This window comes from Entelurus aequoreus, linkage group LG01, assembly GCF_033978785.1.
Source record: "Entelurus aequoreus isolate RoL-2023_Sb linkage group LG01, RoL_Eaeq_v1.1, whole genome shotgun sequence".
Lineage (NCBI taxonomy): Eukaryota > Metazoa > Chordata > Actinopteri > Syngnathiformes > Syngnathidae > Entelurus > Entelurus aequoreus.
The window spans coordinates 40,907,810-40,935,680 of record NC_084731.1 but is presented as its reverse complement, the minus strand read 5'-3'; the positions used below and the strand labels follow the sequence as shown (position 1 = coordinate 40,935,680).

At 40.4% G+C, this 27,871-nt stretch overlaps 1 protein-coding gene across 11 annotated transcripts in view; it reads right to left on the bottom strand.

The window, feature by feature from the left end:
* ptprt (protein tyrosine phosphatase receptor type T) overlaps positions 1-27,871 on the bottom strand; it is a 541,100-nt gene that overhangs the window by 414,350 nt on the left and 98,879 nt on the right. For all 11 annotated transcript variants that reach the window (XM_062050776.1, XM_062050836.1, XM_062050792.1 and 8 more), the window contains exons 3-4: positions 3,458-3,618; positions 377-487 (exon numbers count right to left, since the gene is read on the bottom strand). In XM_062050776.1, coding sequence (XP_061906760.1) covers positions 377-487; positions 3,458-3,618 — 272 coding nt within the window. The remainder of the gene's footprint in view (positions 1-376; positions 488-3,457; positions 3,619-27,871) is intronic.

Sequence of the window (27,871 nt, the reverse complement as noted above, 5' to 3'; positions counted from 1 at the left end):
ATTGACCACACCTTGTTTAACATTCCACACTACAAAATAATACAAGTACATATTATGATTCTGCTGATATCATATCGAATTAACATTGGTATCAGTCAAGACTCAAGGCTAAACTATCACTAACATCACCCCTCTCTATACCACAAAACTAAAATGTGGACGTTTTGTTTATACAGTTTAGCATGTGTTGAACTCCAGATTGGTTTTAGCATCTTTAATATATCAACCCCTGATGTTGTCATTAGGGAGTGTACCTAATGAAGTGACCAGTAGGAAGTGTGTGATGACAGAGGTGTTTTAACATATTTCAGTGGGTTTGTGTGTTGACGATGGAAAGAAACTACTGATATGAGGAGGCCTGTGACGTTAGGGTCACCTGGTAGGAGTTGGGCCAGAAGGTGGAGATGGCGAGCTCAGCTTTCACCCAACCATCGGTGACGGTGTCCGACACGTTCCACACTGCGTTGCTTTGTGCGCCGCCATTCACCTACAACACACACACACACACACACACAAGCTTTTAATTTCCTCACAATGATTGTTTACTTTTAGACACTTAAAAGGCAAAGTCACGGCATGTACTTCTGAGTGCAAAAGTGTGTTCATTTTGACAGTTATGGATTTAGGACGTCAAAATAAGTACAGTATACACAATATATATTTACACTTATAATATACATTCAGATAGCGCGTCAAAGTTTGCGGCTTCACTCCTGTGGAATTTTGTGTTGCATATTCTACATATTCCTGGCCTAAGTTAAGCATCTTCATGCATAAAAAAGGTCAAATGGACTAAAATTGTCAATACTATTGTCAATACACTAGATGAGACATAACCAATCAGAACATGTTTTTCACTATCATGGCCACGAGGGGTGACCCGATACAACCTTTACCGATATTGATATGATACCGACTATATATGATTGTATTATTTTACTTAATTCAATGTAGTGTTGTCCCGATACCAATATTTTTGGTACCGGTACCAGTACCAAAATGATTTCAATACTTTTCGGTACTTTTCTAAATAAAGGGGACCACAAAAAATTGCATTATTGGCTTTATTTTAACAAAAAACCTTAGGGTGCATTAAACATATGTTTCTTATTGCAATATTGTCCTTAAATAAAATAGTGAACGTACAAGACAACTTGTCTTTTATAAGTAAGTAAACGAACAAAGGCTCCTAATTTAGTCTGCTGACATATGCAGTAACATATTGTGTCATTTATCAATCTATTATTTCGTCAAAATGATTAAGGACAAGTGGTAGAACATTAATTATTAATTTACTTGTTCATTTACTGTTAATATCTGCTTACTTTCTCTTTTAACATGTTCTATCTACACTTCTGTTAAAATGTAATAATCACTTATTCTTCTGTTGTGTGATACTTTACATTAGTTTTGGATGATACCACAAATTTGGTATCAATCCGATACCAAGTAGTTACAGGATCATACATTGGTCATATTCAAAGTCCTCATGTGTCCAGTGACATATTTCCAGAGTTTATAAACATTATATACATTTTTAAAAAACGAAAGAAGATGTTGTGATGCCAAAAAATATCGACATAGTAGTATCGACTAGATACGGTCCTGTACTTGGTATCATTACAGTGGATGTCAGGTGTAGATCCACCAATGGCGTTTGTTTACATTTTGACGCCGGTGAGCTACGGTGTGTAGTGAAACATGTTTAGCTATTCCTCGTCCTGCAGGGATGATACTTGTAAGAAACGTACTTTATTTGTCGCCATGAAGGCGAGGATTAGTGATTTAGAGATTTAGAAGTAGCTAAAACACTGCCGACTGCGGCTGAACTTTAACCGCTAGCACCTCTTCCTGAGGGCGTTTCAGTGTTACACACTTAAATGTAGAGTATATGTAGAATATATTTATAGTATTTATATATTATATATAATATATATAATATATTATATATATTATATTATTTATTGTTATTATTGTCTATTGTGAGCGAACTGTGGTGCTGAATTTCCCCCAGGGATCAATAAAGTACTTTTTATTCTATTCTATTCTATTCTATTCTATTTATCGTTAGTTTTTAAGCCAAAATGCATCCCTTCTCCCTTTTCTGTCTACACACTGTGTCTGCTTGTAAGTACTCTGTGATTGTGCGCTGCCGAACATGCTCGTCTGCTCGTCTGCTCGTAAACCAGCAATGTCATGACGGCGGCGGTATTTTCAGAGGCGGTATACTACCGAATATGATTCATTAGTATCGCGGTACTATACTAATACCGGTATACCGTACAACCTTAATTCAATGTTAGAAAAGGTTTAATAAAGTGAAATTAGCCAAACATAGAACAATGAAAGGTATGAAAAACACTAACCTTTATTATCAACCGTCTCGAATGGACTTATGCTGTCTTTAAGTTGGAGGTGAGTGGTAATTTTTTTTTGGTGACCCTTAACGGTCGCAAAAATTCATTAATTTAAGCTCATGACATAGTGTTTTGAATGATGTGGACACGTTTTTTACTAAATACTTTCTAATATGTTTTGGCCTTGAAGACTTATGTGTAAGTAATATGCAGCTATAATTGTTTGATAGTTGTTTATATTGACAAATGTGTTGTTTTATTGCTGCCCACATTAATTGCAATATCGTTCAATTATTATTACGTATGTCTAACTTGTGTGCTTTTGTGTGTTTAGCTGTTGTGTAGCTGCTAGCTCCTAGTAGCCTATAGCCTACCATGTTTACCTTTTTTAAACTATTTGACTAAAATAGAAGAAAAGACTAACCTTGTGTGCTTATTTGAGGACATTTAGATGTTAGCTGGCTGTCCAACTTTGTAAATATGCTGCAAGACTGATTGTGTCAGATAGTTTATATCAGTGGTCCCCAAATTACGGACCGCCAGCGTCCAAAATCCGGCCCGCGGGAAGATATACAGCCAAATTGTTTTAACCCAATGCGACCCCCAAGTCAAAAAGTTTGAGAACTCCTGTTTTAGATGTTTTTAAATGTAGGTCTTATTTTATTTATTTATTTTGCTGATACAGCACCGATATCCAATATCCATATCGGATCAAGACACTCCCAGTGGCCACTGATTGGCTTAGCCTTAGACAGCATTACTTTGTTGGATTAAAAGTATAAAACGTGAGTAAGCGTGACTCTGTATGTCTTGTTTCATGTTTAGAGAGCTCACATATTGTTAAAAAACATATTTAGAAAGTCTTGAACGGGTTTTCTATGCTCTAACTATGGAAATTTTTGATTTATAAATTCCCACTTGGCAGAAAATTCCTTTACCATGCTCAAGTCCAGAACCAATTAACAGTGATAAACAAGGGTTTGCTAAGAAAAGTATAATACTACTTATTGAAGTGTAACGACCAAAGTATTCGAGACATATCTTTAGTATTGTACTACACACTTACACACACACACACACACACAAACACACATACACACCTTGATGTAGATATTGAGCGTGCCCGGGCTGGCGCCGTCCCGGCTGGAGAGCGAATAGAGGAAGTCGATGCAGTGAGTGTCGTTCTCCTTCAGCTTGGGCATGTACAGGTGCGCCCTCTGACCTGACGCCCGGCCGGACGCGTTCACCGCCATGAAGCCACCTGTACCCATCCAAAGGAGGAGAAAGGTGTGAGTCTCCAAAAACATTCATGGATGTTTCATGGCTGAGATTGCTAAGTCAAAGGGGTGGGAGATACTGTAAATTGCGTTATCACCTGATACCAAGTAAATACAGGGCTAGTGTTACCGATACTAATACTGATTTGACTAGAAATGTCCCAATCAATTAATCATTTTGTGAATTAACCTATCGTTACTGGAAAAAAGTTAGTTGAAAAAATAGTTTTATAACTCAATGCATCTAAACAAAACAATGTATTGGTAAAAATATACCAAAATAAACGCTCGATTACACACAATTATCTAAGAAATAATTTAATTGTGCAAAATCACAAAAATGCAACAATGTAACAAAAATTAAAATACAAAAATGTCAAAAAAAAATTTCCATGCAGGCAGATATTGATGAAAAATAAAGTTAGTAGTCAGGTGAGCAAAGTGTGTGGGAGAGAGAAAGAAAGCGAAAAAGAGATGAACTGTTTGCGCTGAGGCTGCAGTCATATAAACTCTGATTTACTGGACGTACATATGAGAAACTGTACAAAAGTATAGATCCCTGATCCCATCATGGTATTATCTATCCGATACCAATACCCACCATGGGGTCAATAGAATTGATATTTGCATGGATACGCCCACCCCTAATAATCACCCCTAATAATCACCAACATTTAATCCACTTCAAGAAACTCTTCAAACTTAAAGTGTTTACAAAGTACAAAGAAGAAGAACCATTATTTTCATCCATACATTCATTTTTCTAGATAATCTTACTTATCTCACCATATGAAATATAACTGACTTCACTAATTATTATTTATTTATTTATTTGTATTGTTATTACTTATGGAGTATATTGTGAATAAATTGAGAACAGGAAGTGAACAAAAGTTTTAGCAACTGCTATGTAAAGGAAAAGGGGTAAGATTAAATAAACTCTGCTTCTTCCTACTCCTTTTCGAACATGTTGAATAGAGAAACTGGAAATTGTGATGTATCATGTTGTATGCATGCATGTTCCAAATAAACACAAATTAAACTCAGCTCAACTCAACTCAACTCAACTCAACATTTCCTAGTATGATTCCTCAGGCCATGTCCATTATAATGCACATTTTCACCAATATCCCACATATTTATATCTGTATTTACTTTGTGTTGTGGTAGACGCATGTGTACAACTTATCAGGGTCAGTTTTGTGCTTGTGTTTATTCATGATTTATTTCCACATACTGATATACTAAACGTTTAAAAAGTGTTGTACGTGCATACAAATATTTAAAGTTGTTTTTTTTCCCTTTCGTTGAGAAGAATTGTTGTACAGTCTGGGGTAGCAGGTTATAGTCTGTGTTGTGCATAATTTTAGATGTTTGCAAATGCACCAAATCATTGAATTTCAATATTTTTGATTCAATAAATAAAGGGTTTGAATGTTCCAAACATCCAACATGATTAATTATTGTAACTGACCATTTTTGTAACATAATTAGTGAATGAAGTGTACTTTTGTAGTTATTTCCCAATATGTCTACACAATAACTCAGATATAATAAAGAAAATATAACATATATCCGTAAAAGGGGATGCATATGCAAAAGTGCAATATATTTATCTGTACAGTAATCTATCTATTTATATCTGCAACTTCTTTTGTAAATGCAAACACTCCGCACCTTATTGCTCTTTTATCCTGCACTACAACGAGCTAATGCAACAAAAGTTCAATCTTATCTGTACTGTAAAGTTCAAATTTGAATGACAAGTCTAAGTCTATATGGTCACATCAGCAAGAAGTAAAAGATATGGTTTGAGATCTGAGCCCGTATATATATTTGCTTTATTCATTGTTGACATTTTGCTTGCCACCTTATGTTGTATATTTTTATATGAGACTCCCAGTTCATTTCATCATCTAGTACTACACCTCAAAATGTAATTACACTTACTAATTCGATGTCTTTACCTTCTTTTTTGTACAGGTTTGTACACTGTTTCACTGCTACGGCTACTTTTGCTTCGTGTTTTGTTCACTCACTCGACCACACCGGTGCCTAATAAAATGACTTTTTTGCACGTTGCGTAACTTCTCTGCATCCTGGGGTCACACCGCAAGCTACCATGCGTGGCGCGGCGGGGCGGGGCTTGGTGGGTAAAGCGGCTGTGCTAGCAACTTAAGGGTTCCAGGTTCAATCCCCGCTTCCGCCATCGTTGGGCAAGGTACTTTACCCACCTGACCACATTGCCACCCACACTGGTCAAACGTAACTTATATAATGGGTTTCACACTTTGAGTCACTAGAGAAAAGTGCTATATAAATATAATTCACTTCACAATAACGAAGCAAAAAAACAACGATATTCATGTTGTTCCCTGAGCTCCGTGCATGGGAGCTGATTCTATTGTCTTTTTGATTTGAATTCAATACATTTCAATCAAAGGTGAGCATAAATCAGCAGGGGAGGACATTGAAGCCACAATAAAAGATGCTCTTATTTAAAGGAATGAGACGGATGCTTTCTTTGACTCAATCATCTGCACATGAAGCTTGTCACAATAGTTTTAGGAATTATAGTGTATGTGTGTGTGTGGGTGTGTGTGTGAGAGGGAGTGAGGGAGAGGGAGAGAGAGAGAGAGAGAGAGAGAGAGAGAGGGGGGTATATTAATGCATTCTCTCCCTGAGGGTTCCGAGCCGCCACATAAAAAAGTTTGTGCCTGTCGACTGGCGCCGTGAGCCTGTTTTACGGCACAGGTCTGCTCTTTGGAGCGCTGCCGTGGGACGGAGGGAGATTTACATGTTGCCGCCGAGACATCCTGAATCAGGCAGGTGTGATAGGTGTGTGTGTGTGTGTGTGCGTGTGTGTGCGCATGTATATAAAGCTGCTGAATGCTGCCATAAGTCACACTTCCAAATGAAAGACACACGTGTACTTCCTGCTTGTGTGTAAGATCCAACAGGTCATGCATGTAATTATCTAACTTGCTGGGGTTTCGTCTAAGGCAGTGTTTTTCAACCACTGTGCCGCGGCACACTAGTGTGCCGTGAGATACAGTCTGGTGTGCCGTGGGAGATGATCTCATTTCACCTGTTTGGGTTAAAAATGTTTTTTGCAAAGCAGTAATTATAATCTGCAAAAGATGTGTTGTTGTTGAGTGTCAGTGCTGTCTAGAGCTCGGCAGAGTAACCGTGTAATACTCTTCCGTATCAGTAGGTGGCAGCCGGTAGCTAATTGCTTTGTAGATGTTGGAAACAGCGGGAGGCAGTGTGCAGGTAAAAAGGTGTTTAATGCTTAAACCAAAAATAAACAAAAGGTGAGTGCCCCTAAGAAAAGGCATTGAAGCCTAGGGAAGGCTGTGCAGAACGAAACTAAAACTGAACTGGCTACAAAGTAAACAAAAACTGAATGCTGGACGACACCAAAGACTTACTGTGGAGCAAAGACGGCGTCCACAAAGTACATCCGAACATGACATGACATTTAACAATGTCCCCACAGAGAAGGATAAAAACATACTGAAATATTCTTGACTGCTAAAACAAAGTAGATGCGGGAAAAATCGCTCAAAGGAAGACATGAAACTGCTACAGGAAAATACCAAAAAAAGAGAAAAAGCCACCACAATAGGAGTGCAAGACAACAACTAAAACACTACACACAGGAAAACAGCAATAAACTCCAAATAAGTCAGGGGGTGATGTGACAGTTGGTGACAGTACACCTACTTTGAGACAAGAGCTATAGTGATGCATGCTTGGTTATGCTTTGAATTCATATCCAACACTTGCGACAACGACTTTTTACTGTCAGCTGAGTTTCGTTTTTTAATGATTTCTGCTGGTGGTGTGCCTCCGCCATTTTTTCAACGCAAAAAATGTGCCTTGGCTCAAAAAAGGTTGAAAAACACTGGTCTAAGGTATGTAGGCGGATAAATGCAGGGTCTGATTCAGCTACTTTGCAGGATCAACAACCGTCCCTTATTGTTGCTTTAATGACCGACGTGCGGTCCTGACATTTTATTTTGAAAGGCCAGCGCAGTGACTTTTAAAGAGGAGGAAGAGTCACAAAAGCAAAAGTAATGTCTGTACTTGAAGCTGACCTTTAACCCCACGCTTGCCTTTCACCCGATGGGGACATCAGGCATCAGGTGTGTGCGTGTACACACATACACGTTTACTTCGCCAACAGGGGACTATCGGTGTTCATCGACCAAGTGTGGTCCTCTATTTCTGGTCATTTTAAAAATACAAAAATATAATACAGAGTTTAGTTTGAAGTTCTTTTGTCATAATATAACTTCAAATGTGTTGTTTTTTATTTTTTTTAAAGAAGTTGCCAAGAGGGGACTTGAATCCTTAAGCGATATTTACATATCTAAGAGGGCACTCCATTCACTGCAGCAGGGGTGCTGTCTGTGCCTATTGTTTCACTCAATGAGTGTTTGCCAACAGCAACTGATGCTTCTGTCAGTCTTAACAGTACAAGAGGGGACCTTCTAGTAAAATAGTGTATAAAAAGAAATGCTCTGGAATCTATCTTTAACAGTAAATATATTCTATTGATGTGAATCACAGATCCCACAATTGTCAGAAATGTTTCCTCAACATGTTGTAACGCTAGCATGGGCTAGGCGGGTTAAGAGTGTAACCCGTGTGACAGAAGATGGTTCGTCTAGGAGCCTGAGGTATGAAAGATGACGACAACTAGTTATCTTGGTTTCGACTGCATTAAATGTATTGAAACAAGAATATAAATGCCACAGATACAGCACTAAGCATTTTTTTTCTAACCTAATGAATACATAAATGCTGGAGTCTAAGTGTCGCTCCATACCATCTAACAGGGCATCAGTGTCATTTTGTACAGGCAATGAGGGGACTTCCAAGTGGGAACCATCTTTTCTGTTTAACAGCACTAAGTAAAAAATAAATCTACACATTAAACTTTCTTTGAAGGTATGTATACTATTGTGCAGGTTCTGACATATGCTGTAGGTAACTCCATCAAAAAGACAGACGATAGCTTTAAGGCTGTTCAAGTGCAGGGAACAGTGATTGTTGATTGATTGAACCATGATAAATTGTGGTAGTTAAAAGTCATGTTATTGTGAAAAAAGATCACTTAGAAAATACTGTCCCTTACATAAGTTCACATTCAAAGAACAGACACACTTGGTGCTCTAAAATATAAAAGATGGTCCCCACTTGGATTGTACAACATGACAGAAGTCCCCTGATAAATGGTATGGGGCGGCACTCACACTCCTGCATGGATCTATTCATAAATTATGGAAAATACTAAATGAAATCCTCATCAATAATCAATAATCATCTTTTAAGATATATTTCGAACAATTAAATGTGATCATCAATTTGAAATTTGCAAGTTAACTATGGACAATCATGTGATTAAAAACGATCAAATATTTTAATTGATTGACAGCCCTAGTTAGCCCTGTTGTATATTAAAAAAAAATATATCATGACAAAATGTCCCTTATGAACTATGGAAGAACTGTCTAAAGGCTCTATGGCAAATTATTTATTTTCTACTATAGACAAAGCCGTTAACTATTTTTTTCTAACCAAATGAATACATAAATGCTGGAGTGTAAGTGTCGCTCCATACCATTTAACAGGGGACCAGTGTCATTTTGTACAGGCAATGAGGGGACTTCTGTCATTCTGTACAATCCAAGTGGGAACCATCTTTTCTGTTTAACAGCACAAAGTTAAAAACAAAATTCTACACATAAAATTATCTTTGAAGGTCTGTATACTATTGTGCAGGTTCTGACATGAACCTGCACAACCTTGTAGAAAGTGGTTTCTGTTTCAAAAATTGCAGAGAGCTCCACTTCCAAAAGGCATTGAAGGCCATTGTGAAACTTCTGTGAGGAGCCCAGAATATATATGCAATCCTGATATGCAAACCAGCTATCTGTTCTGTGATTGGCCCTTTGGACAGGCCAACCATTTCATACTTCATACTATGTTCTCAAAAAGCTTCTTTCAACATTGTGGGAAAGGGTTTGGTCTTCTGTTGGATTACAATACAGGTCTGAAAAATGTAGGTCACCATTTTTGATAAAGTTAACTAAAATAAAAAGATGGTCCCCACTTGGATTGTAAAACATGACAGAATTCCCCTGTTTAATGCTATGTGGCGACACTCACACTCCTGCATGGATCTATTCATAAAGTATGGAAAATACTAAATGTAATCATCATCAAAATGTCATCAATACGTCATGTGTTTAACAAGATTTTTTCTTTTTTGTGTGTTTCATCAGTTTCGTAGAGACGTATCCTGCTATACCTCTCTGCAGAGGGATATGAACATTTAGTCCCAAACTATAAAGAGGATATTCAATTGTTTGCAAGTAGAAATGCTGCCTGGAAACGACAATTTAAAAATAATGGCAAATCATGGTCTGCGATACTCAAACTTAAACTTGCTCCACTCTGTGAGGATGACCAAATGGAACTTTGATTTTTCATGGAAATAAAAGTAAAATAGCTTTTGAACGTTTGAGACAGAAATGTTTCAGGTGTTTTAGACAAAAGTGTGGAATGTGGTAGCTTAGCAGTGATCTCCTTTCCCCTCAAAACGGCCCATCAATATGAGTCAGACAGAGTACCTTAAGCTATTGTTATTTGATGGCTACTTACCAATAACAAAACAGCCAAGGTAAATCTGGCTTTGCATTTGATAGGCACAGGGACTTGCAAATGATCATCCTTGTATCGTCTGGCTGCTTTTAACAAGTCATTTAAATGAATGTATTGATTTAGTATGGGAGGACCAAAGGTGTTTTAGACAAAAGTGTGGAATGTGGTAGCTTAGCAGTGATCTCCTTTCCCCTCAAAACAGCATATCAGTATAGAGTCAGACAGGGTACTTTTTTTCCTGCGCACCCCCTTCTACGTCCCAACCGGGTTGGCGCACCCCCAATCCCCACTTCAAAAAGAAGAAAAAAAAACCGCAACAAAACTTTGTTTTATCGCCATATAGAGACTCATGTTTAATCATGTGCAAATAACCAGAACATGCATGACAACATCAACAAATATCCAACAAATAGGACAGCCAAGGCACACGACTGACGTGTGCAAGATCTGCTCATGTGTGATACGGGCAATAGACGGGCAGACGACCGATCTACATGACCACTTTATGCGCCTCGCAGAAGTTAATAGAAATGATGATGAACAAAATATCACAGAGCATAGAGCAGGATTGTGAACGTTTCATGTCTCATGACAATTTACATTCTGGTGCGCATGTGTGATCCGCGCAAAAGACGGGCCGACGACCAATCTACATGACAACTGTTGCGTGTGCGCCACGCAGAAGTTAAAAGAAATTATGATAAACAAAATATCCCAGAGCATAGAGCAGGATTGTGAACGTTTACAAGGTCTCATGTCAATTTACAATCTGCAAAATGTGTCTGTGTTGACCGACTTCCTTTTTTTAGTTAGGATATTGATAGCCAAGGTAAATCTGGCTTTGCATTTGATAGGCACAGGGACTTGCAAATGATCATCCTTGTATCGCCTGGCTGCTTTTAACAAATCATTTATATGAATAATGATTTAGTATGGGAGGAATGCCAGGAATGTCACCAAAGATGTATGACCATGCACAATCAATCATACCTGAGTCGAGTCGGTCTGAGTTGGATACAACATCTCGGCTATGAGAAGTTAGCAACCTTGGAACTCACTGTAGAAAGGCCTAACGACTATCGTCAACTCCAGGTAACCATCCCCCACACTGCAGATGATCAGACTGGCACATAGTGGAGGCCCTTAGGGATATTTTCGTTCACTTTTGTCTAAAAGCACCAAATTTGGCACAGGTGTAGCTCAGGGCATACTTAAACGATTTAGCTAGGACGCCCGCGCTGGTGACCTTTGGGGTCGCCACAGCGGCCAATCAAATATGGCCGCCACTTGCAATAGCTTTTGTCTCTAACATTTGAAACAGATGAGCTACAAATGTAAACTTGGTGTCTATTTCATGTGTTTTGACAATTAGAAATGTGTTGGAATGCAAATTTTTATTTTTGGGTGTGTCTAACGCCTAATTTGCATATTTCCAAGTGGTGTTTTGCTATTTTGAAGACATCCGACGTAACTTGGGCATTGTTATGAGTAAAACCTGGTGCAACATGCATGATTCCTTTCTAATGTTTATATGAAATGTCGGGGGGGGGGAGGGAGGGAGGCTGTGGTTGTGACATTGGTTTTGCTTAAAGGGCAACTACTCTTTGGCTACTTGCGGGGGAGGCCACATGGAGGCTGTCTTCTTCTGTCCCTTTTTTTATTTTTTTTTTTGGGGGGGGGGGGGGGGTGGGATTGAAGTCGTTTTTGTTCACCAATTAGAAACCCTGTTTCCATATGAGTTGGGGAAATTGTGTTAGATGTAAATATAAACGGAATACAATGATTTGCAAATCATTTTCAACCCATATTCAATTGAATATGCTACAAAGACAACATATTTGATGTTCAAACTGATAAACTTTTTTTTTTTTGCAAATAATCATTAACTTTAGAATTTGATGCCAGCAACACGTGACAAAGAAGTTGGGAAAGGTGGCAATAAATACTTATAAAGTTGAGGAATGCTCATCAAACACTTATTTGGAACATCCCACAGGTGAACAGGCAAATTGGGAACAGGTGGGTGCCATGATTGGGTATAAAAGTAGATTCCATGAAATGCTTGGTCATTCACAAACAAGGATGGGGCGAGGGTCACCACTTTGTTAACAAATGCGTGAGCAAATTGTTGAACAGTTTAAGAAAAACCTTTCTCAACCAGCTATTGCAAGGAATTTAAGGATTTCACCATCTACGCTCCGTAATATCATCAAAGGGTTCAGAGAATCTGGAGAAATCACTGCACGTAAGCAGCTAAGCCCGTGACCTTTGATCCCTCAGGCGGTACTGCATCAACAAGCGACATCAGTGTGTAAAGGATATCACCACAGGGGCTCAGGAACACTTCAGAAACCCACTGTCAGTAACTACAGTTGGTCGCTACATCTGTAAGTGCAAGTTAAAACTCTCCTACGCAAGGCGAAAACCGTTTATCAACAACACCCAGAAATGCAGTCGGCTTCGCTGGGCCTGAGCTCATCTAAGATGGACTGATACAAAGTGGAAAAGTGTTCTGTGGTCTGACGAGTCCACATTTCAAATTGTTTTTGGAAGCTGTGGACGTCGTGTCCTCCGGACCAAAGAGGAAAAGAACCATCCGGATTGTTATAGGCGCAAAGTGTAAAAGGCAGCATGTGTGATGGTATGGGGGTGTATTAGTGCCCAAGACATGGGTAACTTACACATCTGTGACGGCGCCATTAATGCTGAAAGGTACATACAGGTTTTGGAGCAACATATGTTGCCATCCAAGCAACGTTACCATGGACGCCCCTGCTTATTTCAGCAAGACAATGCCAAGCCACGTGTTACATCAACGTGGCTTCATAGTAAAAGAGTGCGGGTACTAGACTGGCCTGCCTGTAGTCCAGACCTGTCCCTCATTGAAAATGTGTGGCGCATTATGAAGCCTAAAATACCACAAGGGAGACCCCCGGACTGTTGAACAACTTAAGCTGTACATCAAGCAAGAATGGGAAAGAATTCCACCTGAGAAGCTTCAAAAATGTGTCTCCTCAGTTCCCAAATGTTTACTGAGTGTTGTTAAAAGACAAGGTTATGTAACACAGTGGTGAACATGCCCTTTCCCAACTACTTTGGCACGTGTTGCAGCCATGAAATTCTAAGTTAATTATTATTTGCAAAAAAAAAAAGTTTATGAGTTTGAACATCAAATATGTTGTCTTTGTAGTGCATTCAATTAAATATGGGTTGAAAAGGATTTGCATTTCATTGTATTCCGTTTATATTTACATCTAACACAATTTCCCAACTCATATGGAAACAGGGTTTGTACTTGACAAAAACTGCACCCTGTGTGCGCATCCAGGTTAGTGTGCTGGACCCTCATTGTTTTTGCATGGCTTTGAGGAGTCCTGGTCCTTGAAGATTGGGAATCTGCCAGGAGTTACTGCTGGGACTTCAGGAACTCCACTCACATGGGATTTTGTACAGAGACCTGAAGCCTGAAAACATTTTATTTGGTAAGCGAAACTTTTTGGATGAATTATCTTGTAACATACGTTAATTTAATAATGTCATGTTATAATTGTGTGGATGTTGTTGCAATTGGTATATGAATAGGGATTTTTTTTTCCAGATATCAACGACAAACTGTATATCACTGACTTCGGAGCAAGCAGAAAACTAGATCTTGCACAAACGGCTGGATCATTTTCTTGGTCCAGTTATGAGGATGTTGGAGGCATTCAATGCAAGTACAAGAAGGAATCAGATATACAAGTAAGCTGGGCTTGAAAATATCGATTTAAATGTACATTATGGTGGTATTTTCATCCATTATCCCCACACTCAATTATGCCATATTAAAATTGTTCTTCATGTTAATATTCATAGCATACTCATATAATAATAATAATAATAATAATAACAATAATAACATTATTATTATTGATTGTGCACAGTTTGGCCAGTAAATTGCTAAAATGTATTTGCAAAGAAATGTCTTATTTACATCATTATTTATAATGAATCCATTACATTTTAGGTAGCAGGGTGCTTGGTGCATTATATCCTGACTGATGGGCAACATCCCTATCAAACTACAACACCCTACTCCAGTGACCCAGTGGGGCTATCTCAAAATGTGAGAAAAGGCAACTTTACTCTTCAATGTGAAGAAAGACTGATGAGCCAAAAGGGAATTATTTCAAGAATGCTGAGTAGAACATTGGAAGAACGTCCTACTATTGAAGAATGCCTTCAAGCTATCAAATGTAAGTGCACAACAATTAATACTATGCATTAATTGTTCACATTAATAAAATATCGATAGATTGGAAAAGGTATATTTTAATCACTTCTGTGAAAATAGCAGACCCTATTATGTATTTACAGGTTTCACACGTCCGTCTAATTTCACTGGAACAACAAACATGTCTGGCCACAAGAATAAGAATGGAGTAAGTACTTTTTTTAAGAGACTTTAGGTATTGTCAAGTTTATTTACTGTTTGAAAACAACGATTGTTCCTGTTTTGGGCTGTAAATTAACATACTGCTTTATTTGTTTTTTTCTAGATTAGTCAAAATTGAAAGGCCTACTGAAACCCACTACTACCGACCACGCAGTCTGATAGTTTATATATCAATGATGAAATCTTAACATTGCAACACATGGCAATACGGCCAGGTTAACTTATAAAGTGCAATTTTTTAATTTCCCGCCACACTTCCGGTTGAAAACGTCTAGATATGATGACGTATGCGCGTGACGTCAACAATTGATACGGAAGTATTAGTACCCCATTGAATACAATACAAAAAAGCTCTGTTTTCATTTCAAAATTCCACAGTATTCTGGACATCTGTGTTGGTGAATCTTTGCAATTTGTTTAATGAACAATGAAGACTGCAAAGAAGAACGTTGTAGGTGGGATCGGTGTATTAGCGGCTGGCTGTAGCAACACAACCAGGAGGACTTACTTGGATAGCAGACACGCTAGCCGACGCTAGCCGCCAACCGCACGGATGATCGGGTGAAGTCCTTCATCGCGCCGTCGATCGCTGGAACGCAGGTGAGCACGGGTGATGATGAGCAGATGAGGGCTGGCTGGCGTAGGTGGAGAGATAATGTTTTTATCATAGCTCTGGTAGGTCCGGTTGCTAAGTTATAAATAAATACATTAGCTTCAATGGCGTCGTTAGCAACAGCATTGTTAAGCTTTGCCAGGCTGGGAATTATTAACCGTGTAGTTACATGTACATGGTTTAATAGTATTGTTAATCTTCTGTCTAACCTTCCAGTCAGGGATTTATTTATTTTGTTTCTATCTGCATTTGAGCCCGATGCTACAATGTTAGTCCAGTAGCTAAAGAGCTTCGCCGATGTATTGTCGTGTAGATAAAAGTCACTGTGAATGTCCATTTCGCGTTCTCGACTCTCATTTTCAAGAGGATATAGTATCCGAGGTGGTTTAAAATACAAATCCGTGATCCACAATAGAAAAAGGAGAGAGTGTGGAATCCAATGAGCCAGCTTGTACCTAAGTTACAGTCAGAGCGAAAAAAGATGTCTTGCACTGCATTCTAGTCCTTCACTCTAACTTTCCTCATCCACAAATCTTTCATCCTCGCTCAAATTAATGGGGTACTCGTCGCTTTCTCGGTCCGAATCGCTCTAGCTGCATTGAAAACAATGGGAAATTTTGAGGAGTCCTTCCTCTGTTGATGTCACGCTACTTCCGATACAGGCAAGGCTTTTTTTATCAGCGACCAAAAGTTGCAACTTTATCGTCGATGTTCTCTACTAAATCCTTTCAGCAAAAATATGGCAACATCGCGAAATGATCAAGTATGACACATAGAATGGATCTGCTATCCCCGTTTAAATAAAAAAAAATCATTTCATTAGGCCTTTAACTGCCTACTGAAACCCACTACTACCGACCACGCAGTCTGATAGTTTATATATTAATGATGAAGTCTTAACATTGCAACACATGCCAATACGGCCGGGTTAACTTATAAAGTGCAATTTTAAACTTCCCAGGAAACTTCCGCTTGAAAACGTCGCGGTATGATGACGTATGCGCGTGACGTCACGAGGTCAAGGGAAGTGTTTGGACCCAATTCAAATACCTCTGTTTTCTTCGACAAAATTCCACAGTATTCTGGACATCTGTGTTGGTGAATCTTTTGCAATTTGTTTAATGGACAATGGAGACTTCAAATAAGAAAGTTGTAGGTGCGATCGGTGGAGCGACGGACTACAGCAACACCAACACCAGGAGGTTGTGTTGTGTTTTGAGCAGGATAGCAGACGCACTACAGTGAGTACGCCCGCCGCCGCATCTAAGTTAGCTTCTGTTTTTTTAGCTTCGCCAAGCTGAATATTATTAATCGTGTATTTACATGTTCATGGTTTAATAGTATTTTTGATCTTCTGTCTATCCATCCAGTCAGGGTTTTTTTTTAATTTAGTTTCTATCTGCATTTGAGACTGATGCTATCACGTTGGCTACGTAGCTAGGTTAGCTTCTATTTTTTTAGCTTCGCAAAGCTGAATATTATTATTTGTTGATTTACATGTTCATGGTTTAATAGTATTTTTGATCTTCTGTCTATCCATCCAGTCAGGGTTTTTTTTAATTTAGTTTATATCTGCATTTGAGACTGATGCTATCACGTTGGCTACGTAGCTAGGTTAGCTTCTATTTTTTTAGCTTCGCAAAGCTGAATATTATTAATCGTGTATTTACATTTCATGGTTTAATAGTATTTTTGATCTTCTGTCTATCCATCCAGTCAAGGTTTTTTTTTAATTTAGTTTCTATCTGCATTTGAGACTGATGCTATCACGTTGGCTACGTAGCTAGGTTAGCTTCTATTTTTTTTTAGCTTCGCAAAGCTGAATATTATTTATCGTGTATTTACATGTTCAGTCACTGTGAATGTCCATTTCGCGTTCTCGACTCTCATTTTCAAGAGGATATAGTATCTGAGGTGGTTTAAAATACAAATCTGTGATCTACAATAGAAAAAGGAGAGAGTGTGGAATCCAATGAGCCAGCTTGTACCTAAGCTACGGTCTGAGCGAAAAAAGATACGTCCATCACTGCCTCTCAAGTCCTTCACTGTAACGTTCCTCATCTACGAATCTTTCATGCTCGCTCAAATTAATGGGGTAATCGTCACTTTCTCGGTCCAAATCTCTCTCGCTCCATTGTAAACAATGGGGAATTGTGAGGAATACTAGCTCCTGTGACGTCACGCTACTTCCGGTACAGGCAAGGCTTTTTTTATCAGCGAGCAAAAGTTGCGAACTTTATCGTCAATTTTCTCTACTAAATCCTTTCAGCAAAAATATGGCAATATTGCGAAATGATCAAGTATGACACATAGAATGGATCTGCTATTCCCGTTTAAATAAAAAAAATTCATTTCAGTAGGCCTTTAATGTCCCATTTGTATATTTTATTTGTGAACAGTGTTCTTTTAATTGATTTTCCAGAAGAGCTATATTACAGTGAAAAGATCCATGTTGTCTACACCTATGTTAAACCATAAATGTGATATCAGCATATTTTGACCAAATCTTTAAGTACCACAGCAAGGATCAGCAAAGCAAAGTCCTCCACTATCAGCCTAATGAGAGATGTGCCATCTCATCCTCATCCAACCTAATGATCTCAAGGGCTGATGAATCAGTGTGGAAAAGTGTGAGGTGGTTAATTTGAATAGAGACAGTGGGGGTGGGGGGTTGAATGGATTTTCAGGTGGGCCCAAATAGGTGAGAAGTATGCAAGTATGTGTATGGGAGTTGGGAGAGGGACTTTTCACCATTTGACAGTTACTCTTCATCAGTAATATGTACTGAATAAATGGTGCGACTAAAGAAAATCAATCACCTTTTTTTTCATGATCAACAGCAAAAATGGCAGGAATGGAAACAATCAGAAAAAGAGACCACAAATCAAGAAATTATGTATGGACTCATAAGCTGTTTTTTGGGGGGTTTTTTGTGTTACAGGACAGGACCATTGCAGCAAATTGCTGTCCCCAAACACCAGATGAGATAGACATCTCAGAGAGTATTCTCAGCGATCAGCTAGAGATTACTAGCAGTGACCTTAAGGATTCATCTTCTCCCACTGAAGAGGATTTATCTGTGTGTGAAATGGTAATTATTGGTTTTATTAGGGTACAAGTGTAAGAGGTGGTTAAATACATATATGATATCTTTGTGATATGATAATGATGATAATTTCGATGATTATGACAGCTTATGAAAACCCCAAATTCAAAATCTCAGAAAATTGTAATAATTACATATAATCACTAAAAAAAGGATTCATATCTGAAAAGTATAATCATGCATACTATATGTACTCAGTACTTGGTTTGGGCCCCCTTTGCATGAATTAATGCTTCAATGCGGCGTGGTATGGATGCTATCAGTAATTCAGTAAGGTAAGGCAAAAGGGGTCCAACATTTCTGTTTGGGGTTTTCATAAGCTGTAAGCCATAATCATCAAAATTATAACAAATAAAGGCTTGAAATATCTCACTTTGCATGTAATGAGTCTATATAATGTATTAGTTTCACTGCAATTTTAATTACTGAAATATATGAACTTTTGCAAAATATTCAATTTTTTTCGAGTTTCACCTGTACATGAAAACTTTGTACAAATAGGTAACGCAGGCATGAATTTATTATATTATTTTTTTAATTAATAATACATTTTCTTTCTCTTTTTTTTTCAGACAACTGAGCCACACGTTTCCCTTTCTCTGGAAACATCAGATGAAGAAGACCAACAAGCAGAATAAGACGAAAAAGTAACACGCACAAGAAAACCACCTTCAAAAATGGATAAAACTGTTCATGAAAGTAACCCTCAACAACGTCATATCAACGTGAAAATGTCCTCAAACAAGGAACACCAGCGGATATATGACAAGAAGAATTACTGCCTTTACTGTGAGAAGCCGTTTGCGAAGCTCACAAGACATCTGAAGCAAAAGCACGCTGATAAGGTTGAAGTAGCTAAGGCACTTGCACACAGGCAAGGTTCCACACAGCACCGTCTTCTGCTGGAGAAAATACGAAATATGGGGAATTACCACCATAACTGTTCAGTGCTATCCTCTGGGAATGGACTAATAATACCAAAAAGACAAGCAACCTATCGATCCTCAGCAACAAATTATCTGCCTTGCAAGTTTTGCTTCGCTATGTATGTCAGAACTGACCTCTGGAGACATCATAAGCGTTGAAAACTGCAAGTGAAAAACGATGGACTGGTGAAAAGAAAAGTTCAGGCAAGTTCTTCCCTGATGTTGCCCTTGGACACAACAATTTCTACCGGACTCAAAGAAATTCTTCAGGACATGACATATGACATTGTTACACAAGTGGTGAAATCTGATGACCTGATTCTTTCACTGGGAGAAAGAATGTTCCTCAAAAATGGAGAAGTTCGACGTCATCGGGCAGACATCAGGAACAAGATGAGGGAACTTGCCAGATTTGTTTTGTCGGCTCGAAAAATTGACAAAGACGTTATCTTTTTGAAGGACTTGATCAACCCAGGAAAGTTCAACACAGTACTTGAGGCTCTAAAAATATGACTGGGTTTGATGCCTTAACAAACAGATTCTCAGTTCCCTCAACAGCACTGAAACTGCGCCACTCCCTTGTGAAGGTGTCGCATATTGTGCAAGGAGAGGCTCTGCGTCAAGAGGACAATGCCTTAAAGGGAAGGGCGGAACAGTTCATCAATTTAATTGAACTAGAATGGACAACACATGTGTCATCCAACGCACTGAAAACCCTGTACCAGAAGAAATGGAACAGCCCCCAAACGTTGCCTCTATCAGAAGACATCAAAAAGCTCCAGGATCATTTAAAACCCTTGAAGAGTTGAACAAAAAGGCTCTCATTGACCATCCATCAAAAACGTCATGGAGTGAGCTCTCGCAAGTCACCCTGACACAGCTGATTTTATTTAATCGACGTCGCGAAGGAGAAGTTTCAAGGATGGAAGTTGTCAAGTTATGTTTGTTTGTTTGTTTTATCCCCTAACTTGAAAAGGGTTTTGATTTTTCGACCAGGGGTTACACTGGGACTTCACTCTTTGGTTGAATCCAATGATGAGACAAATCTCTGCTTATCCTTTTATTTTGGACTTGATTGTCTCTTTTTTTCATTGAATAGTTTGTAAGGTGAAAAACCTTTGGAAAAGGTGGACAAATACAAAAGCAATTAGGGACCAATATAAACAAATTACAATAAACCATTTTTTAAAGTAAAAGTGTTTCCAAAAGTACATATACATGACCTTTAACCTCTTAGATTTGACATTTAAACATTTAACAACCTTTCGGCAATTAAAATAAATTCAACATATCAAATCAAAACATCAAAAAAAAAAAAGTCATCTCACCGTCAGCCACCCTGGTCTCTGTAAACAGTTAGGCACTACTGCATTTGGCAAATTCTCCTTCAGCAGTGTTTGTTGGCCTGAAGTCTGAGCTGGACTGCAGACTTAAAAAGGAGTGGATTTGATTGCTTCAGGTGAGAGCCTTCCTGATTACTGATGGTCTTCAGCTGTTGGGAAATGTTGTGTGTAATTCCAGTTCTGTCCTCTGGGGGGAAATGGGAGCCAAACTGACATTTGGACATGAGGCCCTTCTGTTTGGGTGAAGGCTTTGGCCTTGTGTAAAGTTTGCCAAAACACCTCCCACTCGATCTTTCCATGGATACATCGGAAAGATCGCAGACTGTAGGCAAACTAAGTGTGCGTGGTTAGTTTAGGTGGTTGTGCCAAGATTTTCTATTCCTGTTCCTCAGTAGGTAGTAGGACAACCAACCGTCTTACGTATCTGTGTAGAACGGTGGCTTGGAGTTTTTCCTTTCTGCTGCTTGAATTTGGATGGCTGGTCTTTGCCTTTGGGGCTTTTGTTAGAGGGACACAGTAGCTTGGGAAAACTCGGATGTGGACATCCCTCACAATGCCTTTGTTGTCTGGATTGGTGCTGACAACTCTGCCAAGCTTGAAGTGACTTCTTAGTGCGTTCTGGTCGCATAACCAGACAATGTCTCCCACAGTGACATTTCTTTCAGCGGTATGCCACTTGCTTCGGACAACGAGATGGGGACCTGCGAGTTGACTCCAAGATTTCCAGAATTTGGTTACCTCTTCCTGCATTGCCCTTAGCCTTTTGTAGGGGTAGCTGGAAAAGTCAAATGTTTTGGGGTCTCCACTTTGAGATGCTCGACCAAGCAGGAGGCTGTTTGGTGTGACATATTGGATACAGTTTTCCCGACTTTGAACTCTGGCATCAATCGGGCGCTCGTTTGCGAGGTTTGCTGCAGTGTAGAGGGCTGTCTGGAACTCTGAGAAGCTGAGCCCGGACTCCTTACCAAGACTCTGGAGTGCCCTCTTTGCAACACGTACAGCGGCCTCTGCTGCACCGTTCCTGTGCGGTGAGTCAGCTGGGTGAATTTTCCACATCCACTTTGTTGTATTCTTGGCTGCAGTGTCTTCTAGCACTGTTTGATCCAGGCCATCCAAGTACTTGTACAGTTCCTCAAGGACAGGTTTTGCTCCAATGAAATTGGTGCCTGGATCAGACCAGATCTTTCTTGGATGCCCCCTGAGAGCTGTAAACCGTTGGTAAGCCATCAGAAAGCTGTCTGTTGATGGTGTGTTTACCAGTTCGGTGTGGATAGCTCTGCTGGCCATGCAACAAAAGACAACTCCCCAGACTTTGAGTGTTACTCTTTTCTTGATATCATCTCGTACTTGGTACGGTCCGAAAAGGTCTAGTGTTGTAAACTCAAAGGGTGCAGCAGGCTCTGTCCTCTCTGATGGCAAGTCACTCATCACTTGTCGGCACTTACTTGCTCTTGACTTCCTGCAGGTCATGCAGCCATCAACAACCTTCTGAGCAATTCTTCTGCCCCTTATTACCCATGCTTTCATCCTCATCCTGAGCAGTGTGCCAGCCACTCCATCATGGCTCCCGTTGTGCGCTTCCCGGGCCAACAGTGTAGACACCCAGGCATCATAGGGTAGGAGTGGGACACAGCAATGGTCATCTTTGAATGTTTGCACTCGGCCACCACAGACCAACAGTCCAGAGTCCTGGTCTTTGTAGACCACCAGCCTGTCAGTAGTTGAGTTTGGGAAGATTGCGCCCTCTTGTGCTGCAAGAAAAATGTCTCTCAGGGCATCTTTCCTTTCTTCCACAGAGATGGCGCCTCTGGAGGAGACTGCCTCCCACTTTGGGCCATGCAAGGCCTGAACTCGTTGACGGAACCTTTTTGCTGCCCTCCAGACCATTGCAACTGTTTTGACCAGTCTGGTCAGGACACTGAACCGTTTGACATCCACAAGGCTTTGAACAATTGACCCTCCTGGTGGCCGTCTCTGTTCTGTTTGGATTTGGTTTATATTGTGTTCGAGCACTTTTCCCAGGAACTGTTTCCGAGCTTGGGCCCTTGTCAACACAGCAGCAAATGCTTTTCTCTGCAACTTGTTGATGCTCTCTCTGGCGGTGGTTGCTAGTTCCTTAGCAGATTTGGTTGGCCACTCAGTTTCTGGCAGACTCAAGAACTTGGGTCCATTTTGCCACTCTGAATGTTCATCCAGATCTTGAGGGCCTGCTCCTCTAGTGATGACATCTGCAATGTTTTGTGACCCAGGAATCCACAACCAGTCCTGTACTGCCGTGCTGCTTTGAATCTCTCCGATCCGGTTGGCAAAGAATGTTTGATAGCCATAGCTTTCTCGCTGTATTGCACCAAGGACTGTTTGACTGTCAACAAAGTGAAACCACTTTTTGACTTGGATTCGGCCGTGCAGTTCGAAGAACTTCCAGAGTCGTGAGGCGAACACTGCTCCACACATTTCTGCTTTGACAGCATCACCTTTGTGGTCTAAGGGCGTTAGTTTTGCTTTGGATTCAACCAGTCTGATGATGGGACCCAGGTCTGTGATCCATCTCAGGTACATCACCGCTCCATAAGCATGCTCACTTCCATCAGAGAATGTGATTGCCGAGGGTGGTTCAATAATGAAGCATTTGGGGGTTAGAGCCCTGGTGAACATGATCTTGCTGAGTTGATGGTACTCCTCGAACAGATCGATTGCATCACGTCGGAGTTCATCTGAGAGTGCAATGTCCCACGTGTCTTTGACTGGACGGCTTTCAGCCTTTGCCTCTTGAAACGCCCTCCGTACCAGAATAGCTCCCTTCTGCTTGGCAGGAGTTAAAAGGCCAACTGGGTCGTACAGTCCTGACACTTGACTGATAAGTTCTCTTCTTGTCAAAGGGTTGGGTGTCGTGGCTCTGATTTCCTCTTGCAGAAGGTCTTCACCCAGCCGCATCTTTTGCTTCCTCTTTGAAAAGTTGATTCCGATTCTGACATGGAGCTTATCTTCCTCGACTCTGTAGCCCAGACCAAGTGCCTTGTTGTCATCATCGCTCATCTGGTTTGGTAAGATAATGGTCTTTTTCATTGTCCTTTCCTCTTCAGAGCGCTCCTTCCTCCCACTTTGCCCAGTGAAGACCCATGGCTTCAACTCAAACCCCCCAGCCTTCAGGATCCTCTCCACGTTGGCTGTGATGATGTTTAGCTGGTCAAGGTTGTTGTGGGAAGTTAGGATGTCATCAACGTAGCTGTCGTTGTGAAGCACTCGACGCTCCTCTTCAAGATGGGCAAAGAGAGGGAGGTTTGCAGTTTCACGCATTGCCAGCTGCGCTATGCACCCTGCTGGTTTGTCTCCTATGTTCACTCTAGTGATTGCGTATTCCTCCAGGTCCTCATTCTCGGCATCTCGCCAGAGAAACCTGTGAAGGTGCACTTCTTGGTCTTCCAGCCAGATTGAGTTGTACATCTTTTTGATGTCACCCAGCGCAGCATGTGCTCCACTTCTGAATCGGAGAAGCACAGCTCGAATCTGGTTGAGGACGTCAGGGCCTTTCATCAGCAGGTCATTCATGCTGACGCCTCTGCACTTTTGACTGCTGTTCCAGACAATTCTCACTGGAGTTGTGACTGAGTGTGGGTTAGGGGCAATGAGATGACTGAGATACCAAACTGGTCCATCCCACTTGGTGATGGTGTCTTTGGGTAGTTTGATGGCTGCTTGTCGATCAATCATGTCATGCACTTGTGCAGCATATGCCACCTTCCACTCAGGTGTTTTGGCAAGTTGCTTTTCCGTTCTCAGGAATGTGGCTTCAACTGTTTTTCTATTATTTGGTAGTGACATGGGGTCCTCCACCCAAGGATACCTGGCATGCCAATGTGGCTCTTTGCTGTGGTTGTCCTCTCTGACATAGGTGAGGCCACCCTTTACCACTTCAAGCTCTCGCTCCTCTGCAAGAGTCATTTCTTTGCCGCCTGGTTGACATTTTCCACAGCGGCATCCTCCACACTTCGGGTCACATGCTGCACCAATACTGTCCCATTTCCACCACTCTAGGAAGTCCCGGTTGGTGGTTGAAGTGTTTGACCTCTGGAACTTGGCGTGAACCTGAGTGTTGGGAGGTTGTTTACAAGCTGGGCCAGTGAGTTCTTCATACCTCAAAGCAGCAGTCCTCATTGATCTCGCGAAAGTGTGTTTTGGACATGTGGGCGGAAACGGTGAGGTCTTCAAAGAGTTCAGGATGAGAGCCTCCAACTGTCATTCCCAGTGGCCCGTCCCACAGTACAAGGTCTCCGATACCTCTGATCCGTTGATGTGCTAGCTGGCCCTCTCTGTGACTTACGAGCAAACTGACTTCATTGGGTCTTGTCAGAGCTCCAAGTGGGACATCCGGAAACAATTTCTGCAGCCGTTCGGAGTCCACATTTTTATGGATGTCTACAATGCTGTCCAGACCATAACAGACCAATTGATGAGATTTCATAGTGCCTCTTGGAGTCTTCACTCTGATCTTCAAGAGGTACCGCTTTGTTTCCACAATGGTCTTCATTCCTCCGACACCATGTACAATGAGTGTGATGTCTTCGCTCCTGAGGTTCAGTTTGTCTGCAGCCTTGTGGGTGATGTAATTGGTGTCGGACGCCAGGTCAATCAGTGTTCCAATCTTTTCTCCAGCGTTTGCGGTGACCTCCAATAACATCATCAATACTGGCAGTTCCAGCAATCCACTTTCAGCTAAAAGTCCTGATTTGACTTTTGTGGTGTTGAACGTCTTGGATGCAGCATTGGAGAACGCATCATGAAACTGCCTTGCCAGCTCTGGGGAAAGCTTCTTGACAAAGTCCTCTTGTTCTTCTGTGTATGTTCTCCTGCTTTTGCCATCCATTGAGCCAGGTTTGCTCTTTTTCTGTGCCGAGCTGCTTTGAGGTATGAAGAACTCACTGTCAAGTTATGTTTTGTTTGTTTGTTTTATCCCCTAACTTGAAAAGGGTTTTGATTTTTCGACCAGGGGTTACACTGGGACTTCACTCTTTGGTTGAATCCAATGATGAGACAAATCTCTGCTTATCCTTTTATTTTGGACTTGATTGTCTCTTTTTTTCATTGAATAGTTTGTAAGAGTGAAGTCCCAGTGTAACCCCTGGTCGAAAAATCAAAACCCTTTTCAAGTTAGGGGATAAAACAAACAAACAAAACATAACTTGACAGTGAAAAACCGTCAGCCACCCTGGTCTCTGTAAACAGTTAGGCACTACTGCATTTGGCAAATTGTCCTCGAGCAGTGTTTGTTGGCCTCTACCTTGTCATTGGCTTCCATGACTTTGTCAGCTGCTGCGATGTGTGTCTTGAAACTGTCTCTGAGCTCCTCCTCAGACAAGTCATCATGGTTCCTGGTGAGGCTGTTGACAAGGCGGGTGAATGATGCTTTTGCAGTTGTCCTCTCGGTCTTTACCTGGTCCAGCACCTTCTTGTCTGCCATATTTACAGCTCATGTGGAGTTGGAGTGAATTTGGTGAAATTAACTTTTGAGTCTTTGGTCCAGATCTCCTTTTCCTGGTTGTCCAGTGGGGGATCGGTTTTTCACTGTCAAGTTATGTTTGTTTGTTTGTTTTATCCCCTAACTTGAAAAGGGTTTTGATTTTTCGACCAGGGGTTACACTGGGACTTCACTCTTTGGTTGAATCCAATGATGAGACAAATCTCTGCTTATCCTTTTATTTTGGACTTGATTGTCTCTTTTTTTCATTGAATAGTTTGTAAGGTGAAAAACCTTTGGAAAAGGTGGACAAATACAAAAGCAATTAGGGACCAATATAAACAAATTACAATAAACAATTTTTTTAAAGTAAAAGTGTTTCCAAAAGTACATATACATGACCTTTAACCTCTTAGATTTGACATTTAAACATTTAACAACCTTTCGGCAATTAAAATAAATTCAACATATCAAATCAAAACATCAAAAAAAAATAAGTCATCTCACCGTCAGCCACCCTGGTCTCTATAAACAGTTAGGCACTACTGCATTTGGCAAATTCTCCTTCAGCAGTGTTTGTTGGCCTGAAGTCTGAGCTGGACTGCAGACTTAAAAAGGAGTGGATTTGATTGCTTCAGGTGAGAGCCTTCCTGATTACTGATGGTCTTCAGCTGTTGGGAAATGTTGTGTGTAATTCCAGTTATGTCCTCTGGGGGGAAATGGGAGCCAAACTGACATTTGGACATGAGGCCCTTCTGTTTGGGTGAAGGCTTTGGCCTTGTGTAAAGTTTGCCAAAACAGAAGTACAGACATACCTGCTGAGAAACAAAAGCAGTATGCATGATGAAATTCTGAAGAGCCTGTCACAATTTGAGAAGACATTGTGTCAGAATCTCATCAGGGTGGAAATCCGGGGGAAAAGAGGCCGCAAGGTACCAGTGCTGTTTACAACAAACGTACAAGAGTCTGTGGAACTTCTGATAAAAACAAGAGATGAGGTTGGAATTTCCCCAAGCAACCCTTACATTTTTGCCCGCCCATATTTTGGATCTCTGGAGAACATTCGTGGATGTGACAGCTTAAAGCGATAGTCCGAAAGCTGTGGAGCTCAACATCCAGAAAACATCACATCAACAAAACTATGCAAGCATGTAGCGACAGTGTCACAGCTCCTGAACCTTCAAGCTCACGAACTTGACCAACTGGCAACATTCATGGGTCATGATATTGAGGTCCATAGGGAACGTTTAAATGCAGCTGAAGAGGAGTTCAGCGACTTGGATGCAGAGGATGTCCAATCTGAACAGACTGCCACAACAAGACAAGAAGGCAAGATTTTTCACCTCATGCAGTTATATTAATACATATAGACACTATATTGTGTTATATTGTGACTCTAAATTATTAAATGAATTTAATTTTTTTTTTTTTTACTTTTTCAGGAAAGGATGGACATTCTGATGAATTGGCTGCTACCTCAAGACAAGCAATTGGAGACATTCAAAAATCAAGTCCAATGGGTGCGTTATTTAGTTGACTAAAGAATATTATCTCCATGGAACACCTTGATATTTTGTTAACTTGTTAACAAACTATCATGGTGTTCCATGGAGATAATATTCTTATCTAGAGAATTACAAGAATTAATAGTTGTCATTTGCCTTTATCCATTAATTACTTTCTCAAT